We start from the raw sequence: 27,571 nt of genomic DNA, 5'->3' as shown, positions 1-27,571 counted from the left end.
TCCCTCACTTTTGCACAAGTGGTCCACTTCCATAGAATATTAATTAGCTTAAAGTGGAGATCTTTTTTAATTTGTGTTTAGTAATAATCGGTTGAATTTCGAATGGTTTTCACTCTGATTTTTACCGACATAATTATACTCAATGAATGGTTATCGTGCACTGCATAAGCTTTTGCGTATGCATTGAACCACTACATATATAATTCAATGGCATATGCGTTAGTTCGCAGTATAATGGAGAGCCTACGAAGGCAATGGAGGGATTTTTCAAAGGTAACAGTGCTCAACAAAAAAGTGTCATACAATACCAGTCCTTGAAAAGGGGCAGGCTTTTATTGTACGCTCTAGAGCTTTTGAAGCAGCCTGTTAAGACATAGGAAAACGCCATTTCAGTACGATTGTATGATGCCATTGACGAACCGCACTTGCACGCACCTATCGCTTCTTTGGGGGGCAACGGATCAAGGAGAACAGTTGTGACTTGCTCATGTACGTATATAGTTGCAAACAAGTATTTGTTGTTTTTAGAGAATTGTGGACGGACATCTCTAGACAGGATCAACTTACATCAGGGCTTTTGGACAGCAAATTTACTCTGTTTTATGACTGGAATTTTGGTAGTAGGTCTAGGCCTGTCCTGAAGCCGGCCGCGGCCGTGTTTCAGGTTGTGAATTTGGCCTACAATGAGTCATTGCAAATTAAATATGATATTCATGTGGCCTCAGAATATGGAATTCCACCACAATGAGCCCCTTTCTGTGTAGGAAACCGTCTATAGACACTTGGAGTAGCGTCATTAGTCAATATTTGTGTGAACATTTTGTGACAATTGCAGCATTAGAATTGAGGATATGTGAATACTGAATCGAGTGACTTTACATATTGCAAATATACACGTTCATATCCGGTGGTATACACAACTTTTAACGGACAAAACTTCCGGGTTAACTAGAGGTCGTCCATTGTTTGTAGGCCTATAGGCTCCGAACTACGTGAAAATCGACAGTCTGCAAGGTAAACGCATTAAAGGGAAGCACTTGTGCACTTTCGTGTGCCTGTTCGGATTTTTTTTTCAATAGGGCAAATATATTGAGCCACGCACACGAGGGTACGAGTTGACTGGGGTGCCAGCTGACTTGGATACGAATCGATGGTGTAAATTGTTGGTTAGGGGTTGATTCGGGTACGCATTAACCTGGGTACAAGTTGACCCGTTTCCTTTGACAGAGCCTGAAAGCAAAAGGTCCCTCGACGAGGGTTGCCCTTTAATTTCTCCTTAGCTATATTTTTTTTTTGTCAGAATGATTTCTAACCGTAATCTCCCCAAGAAACATTCATCTGTGTTCAGAATTTTACCTTCGTTATCCTCAATAAAACTGATGAGAAATCACTTGCAGATGAGTAAAAAACAATTATTTGTAAGCAATCTTTCCCGCAATTCTGTTCGATATCCTTATTCGTTCAAGTGTGTCAGTCTCACATTGCAGTTTTGCCTCAGAACAAAACATTTATAAACGACGCCAACATTTACTTACCTACAGCCGATGGGTTCAGTCTACATGCAATTCAGTCGTGCTGGCTTGAATACAGTCCTTTTAAGCGGTTATTTTTCATGATAAGGTGCCAATGAGTCCTTCAAGTTTATTTTAAAAAAAATATTTATCCTAAAAAACAGCTAAGTCTCTTATTTAATTTTCAATTTTCACCCGATAACCGTCACAAAATTCAAGTAAATGAAAGGTTTGCAGAAACAGAATGTGCGAATAATTGCAACTAAGAGAATGGTTCTGAAAAGAACCTGAGGTATAAACTCGACGTTCCGGTCAGTATGCTCTGACCGTCTTCCGGAGAGTGCCTAAACTGTAAGAAAGTAAACACCTAAGAGTTTAGGCACTCTCCCGAAGACGGTCAGAACACACTTACCGAAACGTCGAGTTTATACCTCTGGTTATTTTCAGAACCATTCTCTTAGTTGAGAAATTATTCGCACATGGCGTTTCCGAAAACCTTTCATTTATTAGTATCTCCACCATGCAAAACCTCAAATCTTACTTGTCTAAAAAATCGTTCATGCATGTACGAGTACACCGTGTTCACTTGTATCAGTGCATTTTAAATGTTTTTGTAGTGATAGGTCGGTTTGTGGCACGATATTTCTCTTTCAAATCAGGCAACATTTCGGTGTTCATACATTGAGATACTAGTTACAATTTTACAAAGGCCTTTTCATTGTATCAAGAATAAGTGCATCATTTTATACTTTTTGCAAGATAATGTTGCTATTCACAGTTACGGAAGCGCGCCTCTATGGGATTGAACTTTCAGACTCTATTATTCTTTAAAGAAAAGGCGTACAGTTCTCATTTTAATAGACAAAATAAAATATGCCATGGTTATTTTATGATTTGTTTTCGGTCCGAATTATTTTATCAGAGCCATGGAAAACAATGGCGAAATTAACGCTGCTGCATCATCGACAGAATATGCAACTTCAACCGGAGAAACCCCGTCTCGAGACACCCCGCCCACGTTATCTTTGGCCAATCAGGACAGCGCAGACCAAGAAAACGACAACACCAACAAAAGCTTCGAGGAGAAACCCGCAAGAGCCAAATTCACCTACCACCAGAAAGCCACATTTGCCAGCGCTGTGCTGGCTTCACTGGCAAGCATGATGGCCTTTTCCATTATTTCTGTTTTCTACCCCATCGAGGTGAGTACCCAAACGGGCCATATTTCTTTCGAGCGAATGAGGGCACTGTGTACAACGACGCCATTTTTAGGGGAAAACATATTCTTGTTGACATACATTACATGAGAAAATTAGAAATAATTACATTCTAACAATATTTATGTTTTAGCAAATTGTGGTGAAATAGAAAACTATCAGAAGCAAGATTTCTAGAAATGTTAACGGCAAGGTTGGATTGTAACAATCAATTAATAAAAAAAAACGAACTTGTTAGCTTTAGAACTGGACCCATCCTGCTCATCCCTTACACGTGAACAGATTCACTGATTAATTAGGCAAAACCCCGCCTCCCGCCCACCCTTAAGCGTGAACAGATTCGCTGATTAATTAGGCAAGACCCCGCCCGCCTTGACCTCCAAGATTTGACCAATCAGCGGGCGCTTTCTATATCGAGTCTTCGGTCATTCACCTGTTGCGCGTCAGATAGACAGTGTTCCGCACTCTCTATCATGTTAGGCGATATGGGGCCAGTTGTTGTTGTATTACAAAACACTGCATTTGAATTGACCACAAAACCAATTTAGTCCTGATTTGGGAATGAAATGACGTCACGATTTAGTAAAGTCGACTCTGATTGGCTAGCGTGCGTGCTTGCATACATTTGCATGTCAGGAGATGTCAGACGTTATACAGGATTTGTCTCCGTGGATAACGGGTTATACTCAGACTACCCCACCCCACCCCACCCCTCAAAACAAACAAACAAACAAACAAACAAACAAACACCCCAACACCCCAACAAACAAACATACTAACACCCCAACATCCCCAACACCCCAACAAACAAACAAACAAACAAACAAACAAACACCCTAACAAAAACACGCTCCACGATTGTATGTCTTTAAAACAGTCTCCCAAAAATAGAATAATGAACACGTGTGTTCCTCCAAGTTTGGTCCTTATAGTCCGTGGGCCAAAGCCTGTAACGTGCAATCTCGACTTAACGTTTTAGTGGCAACTTCATTTCTCAGTTGTAAGCAGTTTTAAACGTGTCCACTTTTATGCTTAATTCATAAATACCTAAGGCAGTTTACATATTCCCATGTGAGAGCCCGGTCGTCAAGTGGCCGTTCTTAAACGAACGATAAAGACATGGCTGGCTGGTCAAAAGACATTTGGACTCCTATAAAATCCAGTGCCTGTTACCGGTTTATTGGTTGAACGTTCACAAAACTCACGTACGCATGCGCAATACTGCCATACTGCGGTGAGTCAGTATTTCATAGTCCTTATTTCACAACACACTCTCCACAGCTGCATCTACTCGTCATTTATAATTGGAGTGGTCTACGTATTACTCACGAGCCGGACAATCCAATTATAGCTAGAGAGGTGTTTGTTGAACAAAATGGTTTGACATTTTCAATGTTGACTGTTTTCGAATTTTAGACCGCAAAGTTATTTCACCTATAACTCTTGAACGTAAATGATCAACAATGTCCCAACTTTGTAATCAGATAGACTATTAATTGATAAGCATTGTTTTGTCGTGTACGTGAACTCGTTTGACCTTTACTTCAGGATATACCTGAAGGTAAAACATAGTTGAATTCAAAATGAAGAAATTACCCTGAAATTAAAACAAAGCAACATTCCTTCTGGACGGTTTACGGGATGATCATTATTTGTACGTGTACCTTAAATGAATACTAAAATGCATCGTACCCTATTAATAGATGCATTTTTTTAACAAACTAATTGGTTGTACTGGAAAGGTTAAAGTTCGTGAACCTTTGTTCTGACATAAACATATTTTCTAATCGTAACATGTTAAGTCACCAGAAACGAAATGTAATGACAGCACTAAAACGAATGACAAAAACGAATTTGCTCTTTCAATACAACGCCGATTGCTACACGAGACGAATTTCACAAACTCAGGATGAATCGGTATGCTAACAATTTGAATTATACTGAACCTTAAATGGAATCTTGTGGTGGCTTTTTGAAATTTAAATTGAGAATTGAGCTTGCCATGTTCGGGACGAAATCGAGGAATTCGTGTGATACAAGTGTTAAAACCTATATTATTATTGATATTACTTTTACACTTAACAGGCAAAGGCGAAAGGGATGTCACCGACTGTAATTGGACTGGTGTTTAGCGCATTCGCCTTCTCTTCAGGAATTGGATCACCAATTTGGGGCAAAATTGTAAGTTGACTTCATTATAACCAGAGTTGTAGCGAGTCACTGATTTGTATCACTCGAGTCGAGTCTCGTCATTTTAAAGAAGTGACTCTAGTTTAGTCACTCGAGTCCAGTCAGATTGTGTAGTCGAGTCGAGTCGAGTCGAGTCGAGTCAAGTATTTAGCTCAAGTCAATTCGAGTCACAGATATTTGAACACTATACAATAAATAAAACACAAGAGAGAATGTATTTTTTGGGCTTTTTTTTTACTTTACATTCGGGCTACTACATGTGATGACCCTGCATTTGACTCTTAATGAAAATAAAAAGGGTGTGCCAGGTGATCGCCATTCAAATAAGGGGGATAATAAATCCACGTATGTAGGCCCTGCACATTTTTCGCAAACATTCTAACGTGACGTGAACAAAATCCGGCACCGGCGTAAGTCATTGTAAATATTTTTTTTTTCTCGAAGAGTTTCTGTTATGTTTCGGACTTAAGTCTTATTATCCTTCCTCGAGTCGAGTAGAGTCATTCTGATGAGGAAGTCGACTTGAATCGACTCGACTCGAGTTGAGTCGAGTCGAGTCATTTGTTCGCAGTGATGACTCGAGTAAAATCAAGTCATTTGCCCTACTCGAGTCGAGTCGAGTCATCAAAAATGTGACTCGAGTCGGACTCCAGTCGAATCATTACAACTCTGATTATAAAAAAAAACATCGTCAAAAGGCAGGGTTTTGTTTCACACTTGGTCTACATGCAGATCACGTCAGATATTTGAACACTATACAATAAATAAAACACAAGAGAAAAGTTTTTTTTTTTTTTTTTACATTCGTGCTACTACATGTGATGACCCTGCATTTGACTCTAAACAAAATCCGGCACCGGCGTAAGTCATTGTAAACATTTTTTTTTTCTCAAAGAGTTGCTGTTATGTTTCGGATTTAAGTCTTATTAGCCTTCCCCGAGTCGAGTCGAGTCATTCTGATGAGAAAGTCGACTTGAATCGACTTGAGTCGAGTCGAGTCATTTGTTCGCAGTAATGACTCGAGTAAAATCAAGTCATTTGCCCTACTCGAGTCTAGTCGAGTCATCAAAAATGTGACTCGAGTCGGACTCGAGTCGAATCATTACAACTCTGATTATAAAAAAAAGCATCGTCAAAAGGCAGGGTTTTGTTTCACACTTGGTCTACATGCAGATCACGTCGAGTGTACATTTTGTTGTTTGAAACCATGATGCTCAGTTCAACTAGATTCTATATAATTCAAATGACCCATTGGTGGTTGGAGTTAATAGTTTGGGCAGATATATAATGGGATTGTGCCTTTCATGATCCAAGCATTGAAATTGGTACACAGTCCTTAGAGTTGAAAACAAATGTCGGTGGAATAACAAGTAAATCATGGCAACTATTGTGAAAACTTTGAAAATGTTTGTGATTCCAACTATATTTCTTCAAAGGACAAATCTGCTATGGCCTTATGGCCAAATATCTTTCTAATGTCAATATCTATGCTTGTGTCATCAAAGTCGGGATTCCCCCAAATATGAACGTTTGAACATGCAGCGATGTGTGCTTTTTTTCCCGAAATGAGTTCTAGTACTGTTTATGAAGCCTCGTGTCTGCTCTTGAATATCGTGAAAAACGGCACACAAACAGTTGGTTGTTCACAAGTTTTAATGCTCTCAAAACTCACAAGTATGTCTTGCACCTGCTATCCAATGATTAACAAACTTCTGGAACGTCAGTAGGTTAAAGCACACATCAATTGACTGAATAAAACTTTGAGGAAACTTTCAACGTTGGAATAAAACTTGCACAAAGCAGAATGAAAATGATAAGTCAGAGGTCACATACATGTCACACTGCGCAAACGCAGCACAGCGAGAGTGAACTCTGGTGCCTATGGCAACCAACAATTATTAACATACTTGTTTGTATGGAACGCCTGATGTAGCTGAAAGCACAAACAATTAATTATATACATGTCACTACAAACATTAAAAACTGGAGTGGTACTGATGCCGAACAGAAGTGTGCAAAGGATTTTGTCGATAACACCAGATTATTCATCTCAGCTCTCGTTTTGAAAAGCACCATCCTTGCCCCCATCATGGTTGGAGAATCGAGTTTTGAAGCATCTAGCTCGGCCTGAGATCTTGGTGTCGTTATAGACAGCACTTTGGAAATGAACGACCATTTTCGCGCCATCACAAAGTCAGATTTATTTGCTCGGGTAAAATCGACAATTTTTTTTTTTATTTCTGTGTACAAAGTCTAAGGGAAAAATTAAATATTCAAAATTCTATAATAAATTAGTCGATGACGTCACCATGACGTAAATCTTCGGCACACAACTTCAGATGCTGGTCTAAGGGTGTGCCAATTATAACGTTAATCGGATTGATTTTATTGCCCAAAGTGCCTTCCACTGTAAAAACGTGTACAAATGCCATGAGGAATGGCTGAAAAAAAGGAAAAAAAAAAACATTAACGAAAACAAAGGCTGTTTCGGCAAAAGTGCCGAAACAGCCAATAATCATCGAAAGTATCAGCATCAGCGACAGTAAAACAGTGATAGGCAGCAGCAGCATTATCACAAGCATCACAAGTAACAGAGATCGCACTGACTGCAGCAGCAACCAAAACAATTTTATTTATTTTCAATTGTTATTAGTATAAGTGTATTTACCTGATAGAATTCAGCCTATTGTATGTACATATTAATGTATTAGCTTAATTTGTAATTACGGGTTCCAGGTCTTGTACAAACATATGCTTTTTACCTGCATCCCTCGTATCATTCTTTGTCATTCTTTATATAGTTTCCTGTTTATTATGTTGTTTGTGCTATGATATGAATAAATAAACCATAACCATAACCATAACCATAACCAACAACTACAACATTAACAGAAAACAAACACAAACATATTGGGATTATCCGGATTATCTGCAGAAACCAATCAGCAAACGTACCCGACAAAAAATGCACCCGTCCAGACGCCAGATAGTATGGACGACAACCCAAGGTTGGTAGGAATACCATACCATCTGTTGAGGTAAATTAATGACAAAAAGCGTCAATAAGATAACCCTGTATATATTCATGAATGTTTTTGTATGTGGGAAGTCCAACACAATAAATGGAGGCTCAACCTCAAGGCACAGCCTGTTTAATTTAGCATTATTTCTTAACAAAATCGCTTTATATTCTATTGAAAGCACAAATACTATATCAAAAGAAATTGACAATAACTGTAACTAGTATTATGTAACAAATGGGGCACTCTCTTAAAGTGACGCCACGAATATTGAATATGTTTTTTACTACAATCTACAAAATGAATACAATTATTGTTATTGGAGTGGTAAGATGGATGACAGTGACTGCACTTCTAACAGCCTATGGACTATACAGATTGTGTTTTATGGAGATCAGTGGCACTTACTCTGCAGAGCTGAACATGTCCACAAACGTCGGCATAACGATCAAGCTAATCATTATGGTGCCAGTGGGAATGACAAGAATAACAAGCAGCTTGGAGCTGTAGAAGCAAAAACATCATCGGTTGTAGTTTCAAAGAACACCTAAAATAAGTCTTCAGCATCTTTACGCACAGTCATGGACTACAACTAGACGAAAACATGTTGCCTGTTTTGGACTGATACATTATACTTTTTTGAATATTTATTTATACCGTTTTAGGAAATAATGCGATACGGTTACGGAACGTTTCCCTAAATTGTGAAAGACAATAAGCGTAACAGGTTTTAACATTTTTGAGAGATAATGGCAGACACATACGGAGGGCACTATTAGGTTTGTTTGAACTCTTGTGTACATTGTATATTCACCGAAATTTACCAAAAAAAGAATAGCGCCCTCCTATTGTGCCCGCCATAATTTCCAAAAGGCTAAAGGAGATGGCGTTAACTACTGATTTTACTTACGAGTGTATGTTCAGCAATGGCGACGGTCCGAGGAATAGGAAGAAAAGTGCGCTGCCAAATGCTCCGAGGACGATCATAATTCGTGTGGCTTTCTGAAACCAGTAAAATCCACATGTTCTAATAGGACCAACTTAATAGTAAATAATCTTTAACCCTAAAGGGGCCGGGCCGGAATCCGACCCCCCTCAACTTTTTTTTCCGCGATAGCTTTCAAGAAAACAAATTTCGCGATCCAAGCTGTTTCGACTTTTGTAGCCTCGGGCCTTGCGCATCTTTGATACCAAAAAACATAACATTCAGACCACTGGTTGCTGCGCAGCGAAAAAAATTCCGGTGAAAACTGAATTTCACAATGTATACGTTGTGCACACAGAGCAGAATTACCATTCATGCATGTGACTGATTAATTAGCCATAATTCCAAACCCCTTTAACCTATACTCATGAAATTTCTTGCGTATGTTCATGAATAGTTGTTCTATGCACGTACCGAGTTTCATAATTTGTTGTAGTCGATGGCCAAGATCTTAGTGGGAGGGGGGGGGGGATCCCCCGGCTGTGAGATGGTAAAAATAACCCGGCCCTTTTAGGGTCAAACGAGGCAAAGAAGTGGCGGTTCTAGGTGGGGGGGGGGCTATTTTTGCCCACAATTTAGATTTAAGGTCATTCAACTTAACAAGACCGCGACATAATCAAATGGCGATCATTGTGATTTTACGGGCTCCTATTTAGTTTTGGTCAAGTACATGTACTTTGAGTCAAGAGTGTGTTTATAATTCCAAAACAACTTCTTCATAATTTCAAAACAATTTCATACATTGTACATTTGGATTGCGCTTGCGCACAGTAGGGGGTTAAAACCACTGCGTATGTCATGTACGTATGGGGAGGGAGTCTAAAAACTCAGTATTTTGTGCGTATGTGCTTTATGGACGGTCCAGTTTATTCATAGAAACATGCCACAACCTTTACGCTATAATTGACGACCAATGGAAAAACTGGCATCAAGCAATGAAAGCATTTTTTTTCTAAACGTCCTTGTGCTATTTTCGTAACACAAGGGCAGATTGATTCGATCCACTGGTTCAGCTGACCTTTCGATCTTGGTATTGTAGTCAGAGCAGAGCCAGATGTTCGCACGGTGGGATACAAAGCCATTCCGACAAAATTGTCTAGCCCCCCCCCCCAAAAAAAAAAATATATATATTCCATAACAAAATTTAAAAATTGCACACGCCAAATGTAAGAATGTGACGTACATGCGAACGGTCTCTCCCTAGATAAATAGTCGTGAGAAGGGTGCATTTGTATACTTTTAGTTAATATATATGCCTGATTGTAGGATTTTATCAGCGCTACCCATTGGAGATTTTTAACCCTCAGAGAGGTAATGAGCATAAAACACCCCACATCTATATAGCCCCGCCCTTGCTCTCACGTACCTTTGCGTCCGCAACAGCTCCCCAAATAACGGAGAAAATTGCGTATGGTAAACCGAAACTTAGAAAGAGTAAGCTGATCTGCATCACAGTGAAATCAAGCTGTAGAAAAGAAACAAAAGAAAATCGCAAAACTACCAAACAAGTGTATAATATTTTGACAGTAAGGGAATTGCTAAGTGGGTAAATATTACGTAAACAAACCCACCGCATTATTAATACATGTACATTGAATATCCATGCATGGCCGATTTATAGAACCATGACATCGGTTGTGCATGCGCTACCTGCTTTATGGGTGCATTATGCATTTTGATTACCATACAAACGTACCTTTTTCAAATAAACCGCTAACGTTGGGTCGATGGATGCGAAGCAAGTCGCTGCCACAGCAACAGCCAGGAAGGCCACCCAAATAGCCGTATGCTCAGAACTCGAATCATTGGACCAGACTCTTCTTTTTTGTTTCCTGATGACAAAAGAACCAATATAACCAAGTGCAACCTATTTCAAGACCATACATTTATTCGTTTTGCCAAAGCAAGATCTATGCAAACATGTTTATCGCCCTGACTTTTTGAAACAATTAATACATTTTAGGCGAAATCATTGGATCTAGGGGCAGTGGCGTAGCCAGGAATTGTTCAGTGTGTGTGTGTGTGGGGGGGGGGGGGGCGCTGGGGGGCTGGAACATTTCTTGGGGGGGGGGGGCGTCATGTTGATCAATGACTTTTTTTTAGAAACTCAAAATCTCAGTGGGGGGGGGGGCATGGGGGCGACAAGGTTTCGTGGGGGGGGGGGGGGGGGGGGCTGTCCCCCCCCCACGCCCCCCCCCCCCCTTGGCTACGCCACTGTCTAGGGGAAACTCACCTGTCTGAGGCAATAAGAAGAAATTGACGACATCTATTGCTAGAACAACCCCGCCCAGGACAAAGAACGGAAGCCTGAAGCCGCCAGCCTAGAGCCAAAAAATAATATTAAATAAACTATTAATGCTATAATAGGGCGACTTTCCCTAGACTTGTGCACAAACCTAAACCGTCACCTAGCCCAGGTTTACCTTATCCTTTCTCCACGAAAATCTAGTAAGTGAATTATGTAAGTGAATTCAAAGTATCTGACAGGGCACAAACTATTTTTGAGGTTTTGTAGCTTTTTTTAATGAACGTTTTGAGTTTTGTAGCTTTTTTTTTAAATAAACGAGCAATTTTGTTTGTATTTTTCTGTCTAGATTCCTGTTTTTGGAGCTCGTTTCATTTTTCTGGCAGGAGCGTTCGTCACAGGTGGATGCAATATCTTGTTTGGGTGAGCAATTTCTTGGTGGAACATTTAAAAGCTCTTTGCTGCTAAGTGGGACGATTTAAGCCGTAGGTGGGCGGTTCTGCTTGATTTATGCACTTCGATGATTTATAATCGGTCCTTTATTGCGAATCAATCATCTATTGACACTTTGCTTGACAGGTTTGTTATTGACATGCCAACCTACGCAACTTTCACTGCGTTCAGCTTCGCCATAAGGCTCTTGGAAGGGCTTGGCACGTCGGCCACACTTACTGCGTCATCGGCCATTGTGGCGTTTAACTTTCCCGAGAACGTCGGAACAACAGTGGTAAATCGCTGGAAATGCGTGGACAGATCTGTCTGTGACCTATATAGTTGTGGTGCTAGATCAGTATAAACTGGTGTAAAAACTGACAAAGAAATTGATGTTGTGTCAGTGGGTAATGTGTGAAATCAAGAGTGAGATCGGTGTCGGACTGGTGTGCGATTCATGTGAAACGGTGTTTATGAGATGCGTGAGACGAGATCATGCGCGTGAGAAATACGTGGGGTTCATGTGTTGTCGGTGTGAAGTAGTCGGTGTTAATTTGTGCAATACAGGTGTAAAATTAGTGTGAGATCAGTGCAATATTGATGTTATTTTAGTGTGAGATTGGCGTGAGATCAGTATAATATGGGTCTCAGATCAGTGTTAGATTAGTGCATAAGATCGGTGTGAGATCACTGCATTATTTACACGTTTGTAAACATGTTTGTAAACAGAGCTTGGTCGAGATGGCAGGAGGGCTGGCATTTGCAATCGGACCAGCAATTGGTGGTGTGCTTTATGATGTATGTACGCATTTACAATGCTCATTCTTTTTAAATAAAATATAAACCGGTGGAGGACAAACTCAATATTGAGTTTATTATTTTGTCATCTAATTATTGACCATGTTGTTCTCATTGGACGCCAATTCCAGGCTACAAACGATAAAGAAAACTTATTGGTTTTTCATACGATTAACTAGATTGCTTGATTGTTAACAAACGTTTTGTATTTAAAATTAACTTGTACGCTCCAAAATGGCGTCGTTTAATTAATACAGCGCCCTCAATCCCTCAGAGACGATTTATGCTAATTTCTCGTCCAACAAAACAAGGTCAACGAGCAAGCCGGTTATCTGTAATGAAAAAGAAAACACTTGTTGAAATAGTTATTATTATTATTAGTAGTAGTTGTAATTTACAGAATCCCGCAAACGGGCGACATTTTTTTTTTTCAAGTCGCGTCCGGATTAGGGCGACACGCCTTATTGTGGCGACAATTTGGTGTCGCCCCTTCGGACAAGGATTGTTTTGTCGCAAACCATCTACATGTACATCGATTCCTCCTTGTCCAATTAGTAAAAGTACAGATTTTTCGTGGAGAAAGGATAAGGTAAACCTGGGCTAGGTGACGGTTTAGGTTTGTGCACAAGTCTAGGGAAAGTCGCCCTATTATAGCATTAATAGTTTATTTAATATTATTTTTTTGGCTCTAGGCTGACGGCTTCAGGCTTCCGTTCTTTGTCCTGGGCGGGGTTGTTCTAGCAATAGATGTCGTCAATTTCTTCTTATTGCCTCAGACAGGTGAGTTTCCCCCTAGACAGTGGCGTAGCCAAGGGGGGGGGGGGCGTGGGGGGACAGCCCCCCCCCCACGAAACCTTGTCGCCCCCCAGTGCCCCCCCCCCCCCCCACTGAGATTTTGAGTTTCTAAAAAAAAGTCATTGATCAACATGACGCCCCCCCCCCCCCCAAGAAATGTTCCAGCCCCCCAGCGCCCCCCCCCCCCCCACACACACACACACTGAACAATTCCTGGCTACGCCACTGCCCCTAGATCCAATGATTTCGCCTAAAATGTATTAATTGTTTCAAAAAGTCAGGGCGATAAACATGTTTGCATAGATCTTGCTTTGGCAAAACGAATAAATGTATGGTCTTGAAATAGGTTGCACTTGGTTATATTGGTTCTTTTGTCATCAGGAAACAAAAAAGAAGAGTCTGGTCCAATGATTCGAGTTCTGAGCATACCGGCTATTTGGGTGGCCTTCCTGGCTGTTGCTGTGGCAGCGACTTGCTTCGCATCCATCGACCCAACGTTAGCGGTTTATTTGAAAAAGGTACGTTTGTATGGTAATCAAAATGCATAATGCACCCATAAAGCAGGTAGCGCATGCACAACCGATGTCATGGTTCTATAAATCGGCCATGCATGGATATTCAATGTACATGTATTAATAATGCGGTGGGTTTGTTTACGTAATATTTACCCACTTAGCAATTCCCTTACTGTCAAAATATTATACACTTTTTTGGTAGTTTTGCGATTTTCTTTTGTTTCTTTTCTACAGCTTGATTTCACTGTGATGCAGATCAGCTTACTCTTTCTAAGTTTCGGTTTACCATACGCAATTTTCTCCGTTATTTGGGGAGCTGTTGCGGACGCAAAGGTACGTGAGAGCAAGGGCGGGGCTATATAGATGTGGGGTGTTTTATGCTCATTACCTCTCTGAGGGTTAAAAATCTCCAATGGGTAGCGCTGATAAAATCCTACAATCAGGCATATATATTAACTAAAAGTATACAAATGCACCCTTCTCACGACTATTTATCTAGGGAGAGACCGTTCGCATGTACGTCACATTCTTACATTTGGCGTGTGCAATTTTTAAATTTTGTTATGGAATATATATATTTTTTTTTTTTTTTTGGGGGGGGCTAGACAATTTTGTCGGAATGGCTTGTATCCCACCGTGCGAACATCTGGCTCTGCTCTGACTACAATACCAAGATCGAAAGGTCAGCTGAACCAGTGGATCGAATCAATCTGCCCTTGTGTTACGAAAATAGCACAAGGACGTTTAGAAAAAAAATGCTTTCATTGCTTGATGCCAGTTTTTCCATTGGTCGTCAATTATAGCGTAAAGGTTGTGGCATGTTTCTATGAATAAACTGGACCGTCCATAAAGCACATACGCACAAAATACTGAGTTTTTAGACTCCCTCCCCATACGTACATGACATACGCAGTGGTTTTAACCCCCTACTGTGCGCAAGCGCAATCCAAATGTACAATGTATGAAATTGTTTTGAAATTATGAAGAAGTTGTTTTGGAATTATAAACACACTCTTGACTCAAAGTACATGTACTTGACCAAAACTAAATAGGAGCCCGTAAAATCACAATGATCGCCATTTGATTATGTCGCGGTCTTGTTAAGTTGAATGACCTTAAATCTAAATTGTGGGCAAAAATAGCCCCCCCCCCCTAGAACCGCCACTTCTTTGCCTCGTTTGACCCTAAAAGGGCCGGGTTATTTTTACCATCTCACAGCCGGGGGATCCCCCCCCCCCCTCCCACTAAGATCTTGGCCATCGACTACAACAAATTATGAAACTCGGTACGTGCATAGAACAACTATTCATGAACATACGCAAGAAATTTCATGAGTATAGGTTAAAGGGGTTTGGAATTATGGCTAATTAATCAGTCACATGCATGAATGGTAATTCTGCTCTGTGTGCACAACGTATACATTGTGAAATTCAGTTTTCACCGGAATTTTTTTCGCTGCGCAGCAACCAGTGGTCTGAATGTTATGTTTTTGGTATCAAAGATGCGCAAGGCCCGAGGCTACAAAAGTCGAAACAGCTTGGATCGCGAAATTTGTTTTCTTGAAAGCTATCGCGGAAAAAAAAGTTGAGGGGGGTCGGATTCCGGCCCGGCCCCTTTAGGGTTAAAGATTATTTACTATTAAGTTGGTCCTATTAGAACATGTGGATTTTACTGGTTTCAGAAAGCCACACGAATTATGATCGTCCTCGGAGCATTTGGCAGCGCACTTTTCTTCCTATTCCTCGGACCGTCGCCATTGCTGAACATACACTCGTAAGTAAAATCAGTAGTTAACGCCATCTCCTTTAGCCTTTTGGAAATTATGGCGGGCACAATAGGAGGGCGCTATTCTTTTTTTGGTAAATTTCGGTGAATATACAATGTACACAAGAGTTCAAACAAACCTAATAGTGCCCTCCGTATGTGTCTGCCATTATCTCTCAAAAATGTTAAAACCTGTTACGCTTATTGTCTTTCACAATTTAGGGAAACGTTCCGTAACCGTATCGCATTATTTCCTAAAACGGTATAAATAAATATTCAAAAAAGTATAATGTATCAGTCCAAAACAGGCAACATGTTTTCGTCTAGTTGTAGTCCATGACTGTGCGTAAAGATGCTGAAGACTTATTTTAGGTGTTCTTTGAAACTACAACCGATGATGTTTTTGCTTCTACAGCTCCAAGCTGCTTGTTATTCTTGTCATTCCCACTGGCACCATAATGATTAGCTTGATCGTTATGCCGACGTTTGTGGACATGTTCAGCTCTGCAGAGTAAGTGCCACTGATCTCCATAAAACACAATCTGTATAGTCCATTGGCTGTTAGAAGTGCAGTCACTGTCATCCATCTTACCACTCCAATAACAATAATTGTATTCATTTTGTAGATTGTAGTAAAAAACATATTCAATATTCGTGGCGTCACTTTAAGAGAGTGCCCCATTTGTTACATAATACTAGTTACAGTTATTGTCAATTTCTTTTGATATAGTATTTGTGCTTTCAATAGAATATAAAGCGATTTTGTTAAGAAATAATGCTAAATTAAACAGGCTGTGCCTTGAGGTTGAGCCTCCATTTATTGTGTTGGACTTCCCACATACAAAAACATTCATGAATATATACAGGGTTATCTTATTGACGCTTTTTGTCATTAATTTACCTCAACAGATGGTATGGTATTCCTACCAACCTTGGGTTGTCGTCCATACTATCTGGCGTCTGGACGGGTGCATTTTTTGTCGGGTACGTTTGCTGATTGGTTTCTGCAGATAATCCGGATAATCCCAATATGTTTGTGTTTGTTTTCTGTTAATGTTGTAGTTGTTGGTTATGGTTATGGTTATGGTTATGGTTTATTTATTCATATCATAGCACAAACAACATAATAAACAGGAAACTATATAAAGAATGACAAAGAATGATACGAGGGATGCAGGTAAAAAGCATATGTTTGTACAAGACCTGGAACCCGTAATTACAAATTAAGCTAATACATTAATATGTACATACAATAGGCTGAATTCTATCAGGTAAATACACTTATACTAATAACAATTGAAAATAAATAAAATTGTTTTGGTTGCTGCTGCAGTCAGTGCGATCTCTGTTACTTGTGATGCTTGTGATAATGCTGCTGCTGCCTATCACTGTTTTACTGTCGCTGATGCTGATACTTTCGATGATTATTGGCTGTTTCGGCACTTTTGCCGAAACAGCCTTTGTTTTCGTTAATGTTTTTTTTTTTCCTTTTTTTCAGCCATTCCTCATGGCTTTTGTACACGTTTTTACAGTGGAAGGCACTTTGGGCAATAAAATCAATCCGATTAACGTTATAATTGGCACACCCTTAGACCAGCATCTGAAGTTGTGTGCCGAAGATTTACGTCATGGTGACGTCATCGACTAATTTATTATAGAATTTTGAATATTTAATTTTTCCCTTAGACTTTGTACACAGAAATAAAAAAAAAAATTGTCGATTTTCAAAGGGCATTTTTAACTCTTTACCAGTAGTTCATTTGCACTAATCTTTGTTCAAGCAAAGACCTTTGTTTTCGTTAAAGTGTTTTTTTTGTGTTTTTTTTTCTTTTTGGCTGTTTCGGCACTTTTGCCGAAACAGCCTTTGTTTTCGTTAATTTCCCCCCCCCTCTTTTTCAGCCATTCCTCATGGCATTTGTACACGTTTTTACAGTGGAAGGCACTTTGGGCAATAAAATCAATCCGATTAACGTTATACTTGGCACACCCTTAGACCAGCATCTGAAGTTGTGTGCCGAAGATTTACGTCATTGTGACGTCATCGACTAATTTATTATAGAATTTTGAATATTTAATTTTTCCCATAGACTTTGTACACAGAAATAAAAAAAAAATGTCGATTTTCAAAGGGCATTTTTAACTCTTTGCCAGTAGTTCATTTGCACTAATCTTTGTCCAAGCAAAGACCCTAATTCAAACAACATTTGTGTAATGATGACTTCATGATGACGTCATCCGTGTGTATTTGTAGGCAATTAAATTGTGACACTTTTAATATTTAAAAATGCATAAGAAATCAACCGTACGCGTCCGCAGCATTCTGTTACCGGCAAGTGGTAGAGTAGGTTGAGGTCTTTATTTCATTTAGTGTGCGTGAAATCACGTGACCCTTGCTTCCGGTAGAAAAAGGCCAAAACCGGAAGTGGCTTTTTTTTTTAAATGGTAATAGATATGAACTTGCTTTTAACGCTGGTAGTCTCTTGGCTAAAAGTATTCTTCAAATCATCTACCAATGACGTCATGCAATCTTCGAGCGCCCTCTAGCGACAATTTGAATTTTTTTAAAAATGTATTTTGAATCGATTTATGTGGCGAAGTTTGTCGGAATCGCCTAAATATTGGTGTATTTGATAACCTTGACCCACCTAAGACGTGTGCGAAGTTTTAGGCGAATGACGTCATCAGACCGGAAGTTATAACGAAAAAAACCTTTTTCATTTGAAAATTCCTTAAAAATCAACCATGGCATTTTTTATTTTTAGTTTTTACTTTAATTGTCGATTTAAGGGTAGGTCTAAAACATTTCAAAGCTTTGAGGCAATAAGCGAACTCGGACATGCCCTGCGCATGCTTAAAACTTCAGGTTGACAATACCTCTGCTCTAAAACATGCACAGAACGTCTTTATGTACATACACGTACGTTACGCACATACATCGTGTGTCAGTCAGCCTGCAGAGCACGTGTTGCCGAGGTCAAATCCTGTCCACATCACAGTGACCTTTTTAGCCGATTTTCGAATAACTTTGACGGATTTAATGTTCATGCATGCGCATAGTCGGGGACGTATAATAAAAGATCATAATGCCGAAAAGTACGGAAGCGTATTGAGGACATGACCGCAAATATTTTTTAGGCCCTCTACTATTCCGCCAGGGCGGATTACTAATTCGCCCAGGGCAGATTACTAATTCTCCCGGCCGGGCAGACTACTTATTCGCCCGGGCGAATTAGTAATCCGTCCGGGCGACATAGTAATTCGCCCGGGCGAATTAGTAATTCGCCTGGGCGAATTAGTAATCCGCCCGGGCGAATTAGTAATCCGCCTAGGCGAAATAGTAATCCGCCCGGGCGAAATAGAGGGCCGGAATTTTTTTTTTGGTCATGTCCTCAATACACTTCCGTAGAAAAGCCCTATGTTACGTATTTAAAGGTGCAGTTTTTCTGCAGTGGGATTTTCCACAAGTCTTTTCCTATACAACACTGATATCTTACTGAGTAATTCTGAACTTCAGCCGAGAATTACTATGAAAAGGAAAGAGAAATCGTGTTTTTTTTCGCGCTGTCATTCGATTGAACATATTCCTAAGGGTCAGAATATCAAGTAATATTTTATAAAAATGTTTCAGTTCAAAGGCAAATTACAAATTTAAAGGTGCAATTTTTCTGCAGTGGGATTTTTTTTTTAGCCTGTTAACTTTGTACACGTGTTAGCCTATTGACTTTGTACACGTTTTCAAGTTACCATTTCTATAACTTGGCGATCTGGAATCGTCATCAATGTTACAGCGAAGAAAGACCCTCATACAAAAAATTATGCCAAAACTATGACGTCATGATGACGTCATCACCTAATTTTTTGATTGATTTTTGAAAATTTACTTGAATATTATGAGGTCCTATATCTACAGAACTGTAAGTCTGATTGGGTTGAAACTTGGTATGTGGCTAGACCGGGATGTGGTATAGGTAAAAAAAAAAATAGGTGACGCCATGATGACGTCATCCGGAGATTTTATATGAATATTTGAAGTTGTTGGCCTTTTCGCCATATCTCATGAACGTAACATGCAAAATTCAAAATTCTTTGGGTATTTGGTCTGTTAGGTAAAAGGTATTTGCACAAATCTGACACCATTATGACGTCATAAAAATGCGATTTTTCAGAATACACATAAGAAAAGGTCTGACTGTCATGAAACTTAGTGGGTAAGTAAATAATGGTACTAGTATACAAAGTTTATAGTGACGTCACGATGACGTCATCGTTTGGTTTTTATAATTTTTAGATATTTATAATTTTATTCTGCTTCCAAAAATTGCACACTTTCTTTCATCGGATTGACATTAAACTTGGTTCAAACCAAAATCACAATGACAAAATGTGCATTGAGAAGGGTCTTAAGGATGACGTCATTGCAGGGCAAGTGACATCATTTGATAAAATTATACTTTAGGGAATATTCTAACCGTTTTGAACAACCTTTAACTGCATGAAGCAATATCTACAGAACTACAGGTCTGATTGGGTTGAAATTTGGTATGCACCTAAACTGGGATGTGTTTTAGATGAAAATTTAAATGAAGTCATGATTTAGTCATCACGTGACATGTGACGTCATATCAAATGTGCATATTTTCAAGGCCAATATCTACAGAACTACAGGTATGATTGTATTCAAAGTTAGTATGTACCTAGACCGGGATGTGTTATAGATGAAAATTGCAGTGACGTCATGATGACGTCATCATGGGTTACGTGACGTCTCGTTAAAGATTAATAGATTTAATCTTTAAAAATCAATATAAAATCAACCGTGAGAGACCTGAACATGATTTTTGCGGGAATTGATAGATGCAAAATCACGTGACCCTTTTTTTCTGGTTGAAACCTGAAGTGCCTTGTAATTTAAAATTGGTGAAAGATGTGAACTTGCATTCAACGATGTATAATCTGGCTAAGTTCTTCTTTACCATAATATTATAGTTATAGATGGAACTTTATGTGAATTCATCATGACGTCATCACGTGACATGTGACGTCATAATTCAAAGCCCTATGAGAATGGAATCACATATTATATGCCACCATTTATTATAAACAGAACGTAGTGCTCAGTTGAACAGTTTCTTGCTTGATGGAACATATACTTGAAACTTTACATGTCACGTGTCACAAAAAGTTACCGAAACAGCCCTGTGTTTGTCCACAAACATAAGTCTAGTTTTAATATTGCTGCTGTAGGGGAAGGTACATACTCCCAACGTAGTTGCTCCTTTCAACTGCAACATTTCTCTTGTGGACAGGACTTTGATAGGGCCCTTGCTTGGGGGCGCCCTGACGGAGATCTATGGATTTGCTTTCGCAACTACAGTTTTAGCTGGGGTTTTAATCATTGTCATGATCGTGGTGTGTCTGTTTGGAGTCTGGGAGTATCGCTGTGGCAAAGGGTGAGTACACTGTAATAAAAGAAGCGCCCTTATTAGCTGCATAATTAATAGAACTGAACGAAGGAGTTTAGTCTTGGTTGAGTCGCTATGTACATTATATTAAGTTACTCGAGACCTGGTACTCCTAAAATTAATAAGCTTTCGTCAAGTTAAACAATCATTCACAACACTCGTGTATTTTTGTCCAAGTATCAAAACAATCCCATAAGTCTCCGGGGCACCCGGTGGTACAGTAGAAGGCAGAACAAGACGATAAACTCTTGTTATGATGTTTTAACATTGGACACAGAAGGTGTTTAAATAAAGGTTATGATAAGTGCCAGTTATCATGGTTATGAGAGTTTTCTGATTTTGTTTCATATGTAATCTGGCTCTTTGTTTTGCTGAAATAATTGTATCACTTATTTTATTGTGATCGTTGGACAAATTATAAAACCGTGTTTGTGTTTGAAAATCCATAACCGGTAAAGAACATGAAGGATTTGAATGATTCTTTACTACGACAAAGTTCACTACCTGGGCTTTCACATCCTTGATCTTGCGCGCTACATAGGACATTTATTCAACAATAGTGGGCAGCATTTGGGATTACTCTTTTTTTACCAACCATGTACTGTTAACAGGTAAGCATTTCATATTGTGTGACCTTACAGGAGACGGGTCCCGAGATCACGGCTTGAGATGGAGGCTAACACAACTAACGAGGAACAGAAGCCACTTATTTCAAGTGATGTGTGATGTGCGTTTCTGAATACTTCCTACAAGTCAACTATTGCTGGTCCAATTTCATTAATTGACTGACTGATTGACTTGACTTCAGTAATGGTACGTTCTTAAAAGTCATGGACGTTATGAGGTCAGGCTGTGTGCAAGGATAGAGAACATATAAGTATTAATTAGTTTGCATCAAAGGGTACCAGCGACGCTCTAGGCTGGCCTAGTCTTCTTTTCAGAGGTTCTACGCCCAATTATTATATGTGTACAGCACTTAATTTGTTTGGGAGGCCTTGTTGCATGTTTAAAATTACTAACTAACACATTAACGAGATTCTTCTATGACGGCACAAAGTAGATTATTTTTGTCATATATTATCAACTTATTTAACCATATAATTATTATAACAACTTAAGTAAAACCTATTATGTGTACTACTATACACTATTTTTTATTGAAATTAGACTTTGTTGGTTATATTTCTTTATCGGGATAATGTGTATATTGGTGTTTGGGAATTATAGTTTCTTAATTGCTTGTATCAAAGCTGAAGGTGCGAACCATGAATTTCCGGTGTTATTCTATTCATCTCTCTTACAGGAGATTCATTGTTTGTTTATTTGTTTGTTTTTTTTTATATATAAAAAGTCCCAACATTCATTGCTTCCACATGGTGATGGGAAGTACTTTCAACGGTGGCGTTCGAGTAGCTTGTTTGTGTATACACGGTTGTACACTCGATGAAGTCACAATATGAGGCTAATAAGACTGAAAGCTGGATTGGATTTAATCCAGATTTCGGGAACAAAGCCCTGATTGTCTAACAGCATAGTATCATCTACAATGATCACAGAATGGCCGGTCTTAAATTTCGCTAGATCAGACCGAGGCTCATTGGGGCCATGCCAAATGGGGCCAATTTTGCACGTAATCAATATTTTGAGAACAAGAAAGAAACCTGTATCATTTGATAGTTTGGCACTTATAGATAATGGAAATATAACTCAAACACAATTTAGATCAGACCTTTAAGAGCGGCGCGAAAAGCGCAGAGGGGCGTGGCCGTCACCCGTCTTCCTTTTTCACTGATACCGTAGCAACGCGACGATAGAAAAGAAAACGAAACCAATTTCTACTGATGCCTTGGTACTTGTAGAACAGACTTATTAACTTAGTAGCGGCGTACATATTCGCTTATATCCTCGCAATGCACTTTTAAATCCAAGTGCCAAGTTTCCCTGACAGGTTTGCTGCAGTCTTTCAGATATTTTTTTTTACACCACGTTTATGAAAAGAGGCACACGTTTGTCGTAAAATGTCCATTTTCCAAAAACAGGTGGGCCTAACTGTATACATGTACACAGATTTGCTAAAAAAATTAGAATAAAAAAACAAAACCAATTGTTACTGATGCCTTGGATGTTGCTGAAATTGAAAATGTATCTTAAGAGTGATTTTAGACCATACTAATCAACTTAAGAGCGGCGCAAAAAGCACGTAGGGGCGTAGCCGCAACATTGGTGGCAAACGGGTGTATTTTGAAGGGGAAAAATCATTGTCAATGTTCAAGGTCTTCTTTTTTTTTTTTTTTTACCAGAGATTAAACCAATTTTCTAGCACAGGTTGTGAATAATGTTTTGAATGAACAGTAGAAATGTCAGTTTTTTGTCTCTACTGAGTTTTTAGATAGTCTGTGTAGCACCCGTTATACACGGAGCAATGTCTGATATGTCAAAGCATGCAGATTTATGCGATCTCGCATCTCTTTCATTCCCAAATCAGGACTAAACGTTTGATTGATCAATTCGAAAATTCGGTATTTTGTATAACAACCTGGAGCGTATCGCGTAACGTATAATACAGAGCGCGAGACCACAGCCTTTGATGCAGTTTCTAATAGGGTGTTTTTAATCCATGTCTATGACGCGACAAGGTTGAATGACCGAAGACCCGATATAGAAAGTACCTGCTGATTGGTCCAAATCTAGAGGTCAAGATGCGGTTGTATTGCATAATTAATCAGCGAATCTTCTCAAATGTTATAGACCCTAGCTTTTGCCACTAGTTTTGGGTAGAGGCAATTTGAAACTAGTTACATTATTTTCACCATGATGTACCACATAATTAATAGGATTACTTTAAGCCCTAAGGCTGAATGTTGAGAAAACATATCTAAATGCAATATCTTTGTACTTCTACGATGCGAATAACATATACTGCCTATAACACGGCAAAAAGGTGTGTCTTTTATAGTTACCCCCTTTTGCTCTTCTAGCACAAAACAGGGAGTATTTCACACACCCTTTTGTCATAGAAGCTGAATCAAACAAGCACATTTTTTGAATGAGATGCGCCCTGCTATCTCTAAAAGACCGTGAAATAAAGGTCTTTGAAGGCCCCAATCACCACAAAAAAGTTCACAATCGAAGTTACACCCTTTTGCCGTGAGGGGGCTGCAGGCTTTCCATGTAAATGTTCGCATATATTATTGCAATGCGCTTAATGCTAGCTGATGTCTTTCGGTTATTTTGAAACCAATTTTATAAAAATAGAGCACACCTTCGTCGCAAAATGTTCATTTTGCAAAACGGGTATAACAAAATAGGCCTAATTGCTAACTCTTCCCGTTACATTGCCCAAGTTTAATGTTGGGGCCGCGCGATAGTCCGAAGGAGCGATAGTCCGAAGGTCCGATAGTCCTAAGGTTCCTTAGTCCGAAGGTTCGATAGTCCGAATGCACAAAATTTTCATAAGAGGGGGTTCGTTAGTCTGAAAGTGAAATAATGTTCGTTAATGCGAACATTTGATGCAATAGTCCGAAGGTTTATTAGTCCGAAACGAAAATGAGGTTCCAAAGTCTGAAGGTTCATTATTCTAAATTGACAATACGTTCGATAGTCCGAAAAGACTATCAGGTCCGATAGTCCGAATCGACAATAAGGCCCTATGGTCCGAATAGACAATAAGGTCCGATAGTCCGAATCAACACTAATGTCCGATAGTCCGAAGTGTCAGACTGACGAACCGTACTGTCTATTCGGACTATCGAACCTTATTGTCAATTCAGACTATCGAACGTCATTGTCAATTCGGACTATCGAACCCTACCGTATATTTGAACTATCGAACATTATCATCTTTCGGACTGTAGAACCTTATTGTCGATTCGGACTATCGCGCCCCATCGTTATTCGGACTATTGAGCCTTCGGACTATCGGGCTGTAACCGTTTAATGCACATGAGAGTGCGTATGATGAGAGTGCCGACTTTAAATGATAATAAAACAGGTTGAATTGAAACTTTACAGATGTACTACATAATGTTCGGGTTCTTTTAATTACAAATGTTAAATTTGTTCAATGCCTCTTAGTTTTATCCTTTCGAAAATTCAAACCATTTTCGTGGGATTTTCCGTTCCATTTCTCTCCGGATTGGATCGTTTGGATTAACTGAACCTCTTTAAATATTTTAATGTTTGAACACTCAAATATTGCAAATTAAAAATGTCATCCTTTTTTTACATTAATTTGTCCAACTTGAAATGGTCAAGTTTTAAGATCGAATGTTACGTATTAGCTATATAAAAATTGATTGGTATAGCTAAGCCGTACCCCATATGAGAATCTCAGGGTAACATCTTTCAGTTCTGCTCCACATTTTTTTGTAAGGGGGGAGATCTGTCGAAAAGTCAAATGGCCAAAAATGAAGGTTTTTAACAGACTTCCCCCTTTTCAATGGCAGTGACGCAGCATTTTCAAATCGATATCGATAAGTTGAAGCGTCTTATTACAAAACCACTCAAAATGACATCTCAAGTTCTCATACATTTACTTAGGTTGATTTTATCATTTATTACACTTGTATAATGAAAAATTACTCAAAAAATAAAAAGACAGCAATAACTGCAAATACAGTTTTTGGTATTTTTTTAATATTCCAGGCACAATGTGGTTTAAGTAGTCACCAAAAGAAATACAAATAGTGATTTATTTAATATAATATAATTTTATTTTATTGATTGATTGATTTTTTTTGGGGGGGGGGGGCAATTAAACCTGCACATTTTACCCACACAAGACGAATGGTATTTAGATGACAGAAATTTTGTTCAATCTGTACTGATTGAGCACTACTCATTGTGAGTTTTCAACGGACAAAAAGAGCTTGATGAGCACATACATCACAGACCGATTACATATGTAACTTGTCAAAAGTCTCATCAAATTTAAGTAGCCCCTTTCTGTTTGAAAACATTCTTGAGATAAAATGAATGTATATTCCCCTATTTGGAAGCTTTGAGTGGCAGCATTACAACTGAAATTATTTCGTTTTAGCTAAAACGTTACCGTTTTTATTATTTTAAATATTGTTTTCAACCAGATGTGTTGTTGTTGCACCATCCATTCCGTGAAAACCGCCAATAAACCCCAACGGCTCACCCGCTTCCCTTTTTGAGGCTGCATCGAATTTGTATTTTTTCAGGCATAACTTTTTTGAAAGATATTTCGGCAGTTCAGATGTTCCACCAGATGCCACGCACTTAACATATGTTACCCTGAGATAAGAGTTCACAGAATTATTCTGATCTGGGGTTAAACCATATCAATCAATGCTTATGTAGCTAATACATAACATTCGATCGTAAATTTAAAACTTGATCATTTCATGTTGGACAAAACTATAACGAAGATATTTTGGCATCCCGATGAGAAATCAAAAGAAGCATAATCTAGCAAGCACTCATTAGCCGAGTTCAGGCGGGTCTTGTTCTTGACACGGTTAAATCATTCTTGCAAACCCTTACGGATAGGTGGTGTGAGATCCTGTTCCGAGTGCAGCGTTCGTGGGTCGTGATCCCGCCGTTCGAGCGCGAGAACAATAAATACAACTCCGTCAAGAATATACCGCCCCCAACTAGGACGGCCATTGAGTGAGAAAAGGTTTCTGACTATGTCAATAGAGTGCGCTATTTTCTATTTTTTTTTCTCATGAGGAATTTTTGGCGCTTTTATCCCAGATTTTCTCTTTCCCAAACATACTGCAGATCGGGAAACAACGTTTTTTTTTCGCTATGGTACATCATAATCTACATGTCTGTGAAGTTTTAAAAAAATCGGAAAACCCGACCGCGTGGCGAGCGAAAAAAAAGGCCTCGTCCCACGGACTAAATGCTTTAATCGATAATTACACTGGCTCAGCGGATAAGAGCACCGGACTCATGCTCTGGTGTTTCATAGGCAACCGTGGCGAGGGTTCGAGCCCGGGCCCGGACACTTGTGCTCATAAGCAATGCACTTAACCATTATTGCTTCGTCCTTCGGATGGGAGCCGGAGGTCCCGTGCCTAACGCACGCAAAGGAACCCAGTAACAAAGTATCGCTAAGAGAAGGGGTTTGCCCGGTGTTTCTAGCCTCCTAGTTATACTCCCTTGTGGAAGTCCTTAGGAGAAGAACCAACCAAGTACACTGTGCCAAAAATGAAATTTATTGGTAAATAAAACTGAATCTCAACGACGCTCTCGGAGTAATTTATAATGCAATTTTCTTTTATGTAAGAATTGTCATCCATCTTAATGAGTGGATATTTTAATTCTTACCCCTTCTCAAAAATTAAAAGTGGGATAATTTTCGTCCGCTTTTGGAGCATCAAACGTTTTGAGATTGTTTGTATTTGTCCACTTTTAAGGTGCCGCGATAGTCGTCAAAATAAAATCCAAATTTCTGCTAGTAGGAAATTGAGTTTTTGGAAAACCTGAAATTTTACTAGCAGAAAATGGGAAAATCCGGTTGTCAGTATTGGCGCCCCATAATATACGCAGAATTTAACGAACAAACGCAGGAGTCACTGAGGGTTTCTTTTTCAATCGTGGAATAATTCTTCTGATGCTTATTGTGGTTATTACATAGTACACCATTCAAGCATAATAGTGCTAT

General features: G+C 39.2%; 1 protein-coding gene across 1 annotated transcript; it reads left to right on the top strand.

Moving 5' to 3' along the window:
- The first annotated feature begins 365 nt into the window (after positions 1-365).
- LOC119725261 (MFS-type transporter SLC18B1-like) lies at positions 366-23,279 on the top strand. Its single transcript, XM_038196603.1, has 14 exons — positions 366-489; positions 2,434-2,713; positions 4,814-4,909; positions 11,518-11,591; positions 11,748-11,895; positions 12,330-12,398; positions 13,091-13,178; positions 13,575-13,711; positions 13,943-14,041; positions 15,390-15,481; positions 15,888-15,983; positions 16,382-16,456; positions 20,779-20,922; positions 21,576-23,279. The coding sequence occupies exons 2-14, from the start codon at positions 2,438-2,440 to the stop codon at positions 21,658-21,660; spliced, it is 1,479 nt and encodes a 492-aa protein (XP_038052531.1). The 5' UTR covers positions 366-489; positions 2,434-2,437; the 3' UTR covers positions 21,661-23,279.
- The last annotated feature ends 4,292 nt before the right edge of the window (positions 23,280-27,571 follow it).

Source organism: Patiria miniata, unplaced genomic scaffold, assembly GCF_015706575.1.
Source record: "Patiria miniata isolate m_02_andy unplaced genomic scaffold, ASM1570657v1 HiC_scaffold_19, whole genome shotgun sequence".
Classification (NCBI taxonomy): Eukaryota; Metazoa; Echinodermata; class Asteroidea; order Valvatida; family Asterinidae; genus Patiria; species Patiria miniata.
This window is presented reverse-complemented; position numbering and strand designations above follow the sequence as displayed.

Excerpts from the sequence above, each read along its gene's own strand:
- LOC119725261 (XM_038196603.1), top strand. The coding sequence starts at position 2,438 with ATGGAAAACAATGGCGAAATTAACGCTGCTGCATCATCGACAGAATAT. Across the intron at positions 13,179-13,574 it reads CTTCTTATTGCCTCAGACAG|GAAACAAAAAAGAAGAGTCT; the intron begins GTGAGTTTCCCC and ends TTTTGTCATCAG. Across the intron at positions 13,712-13,942 it reads TAGCGGTTTATTTGAAAAAG|CTTGATTTCACTGTGATGCA; the intron begins GTACGTTTGTAT and ends TCTTTTCTACAG.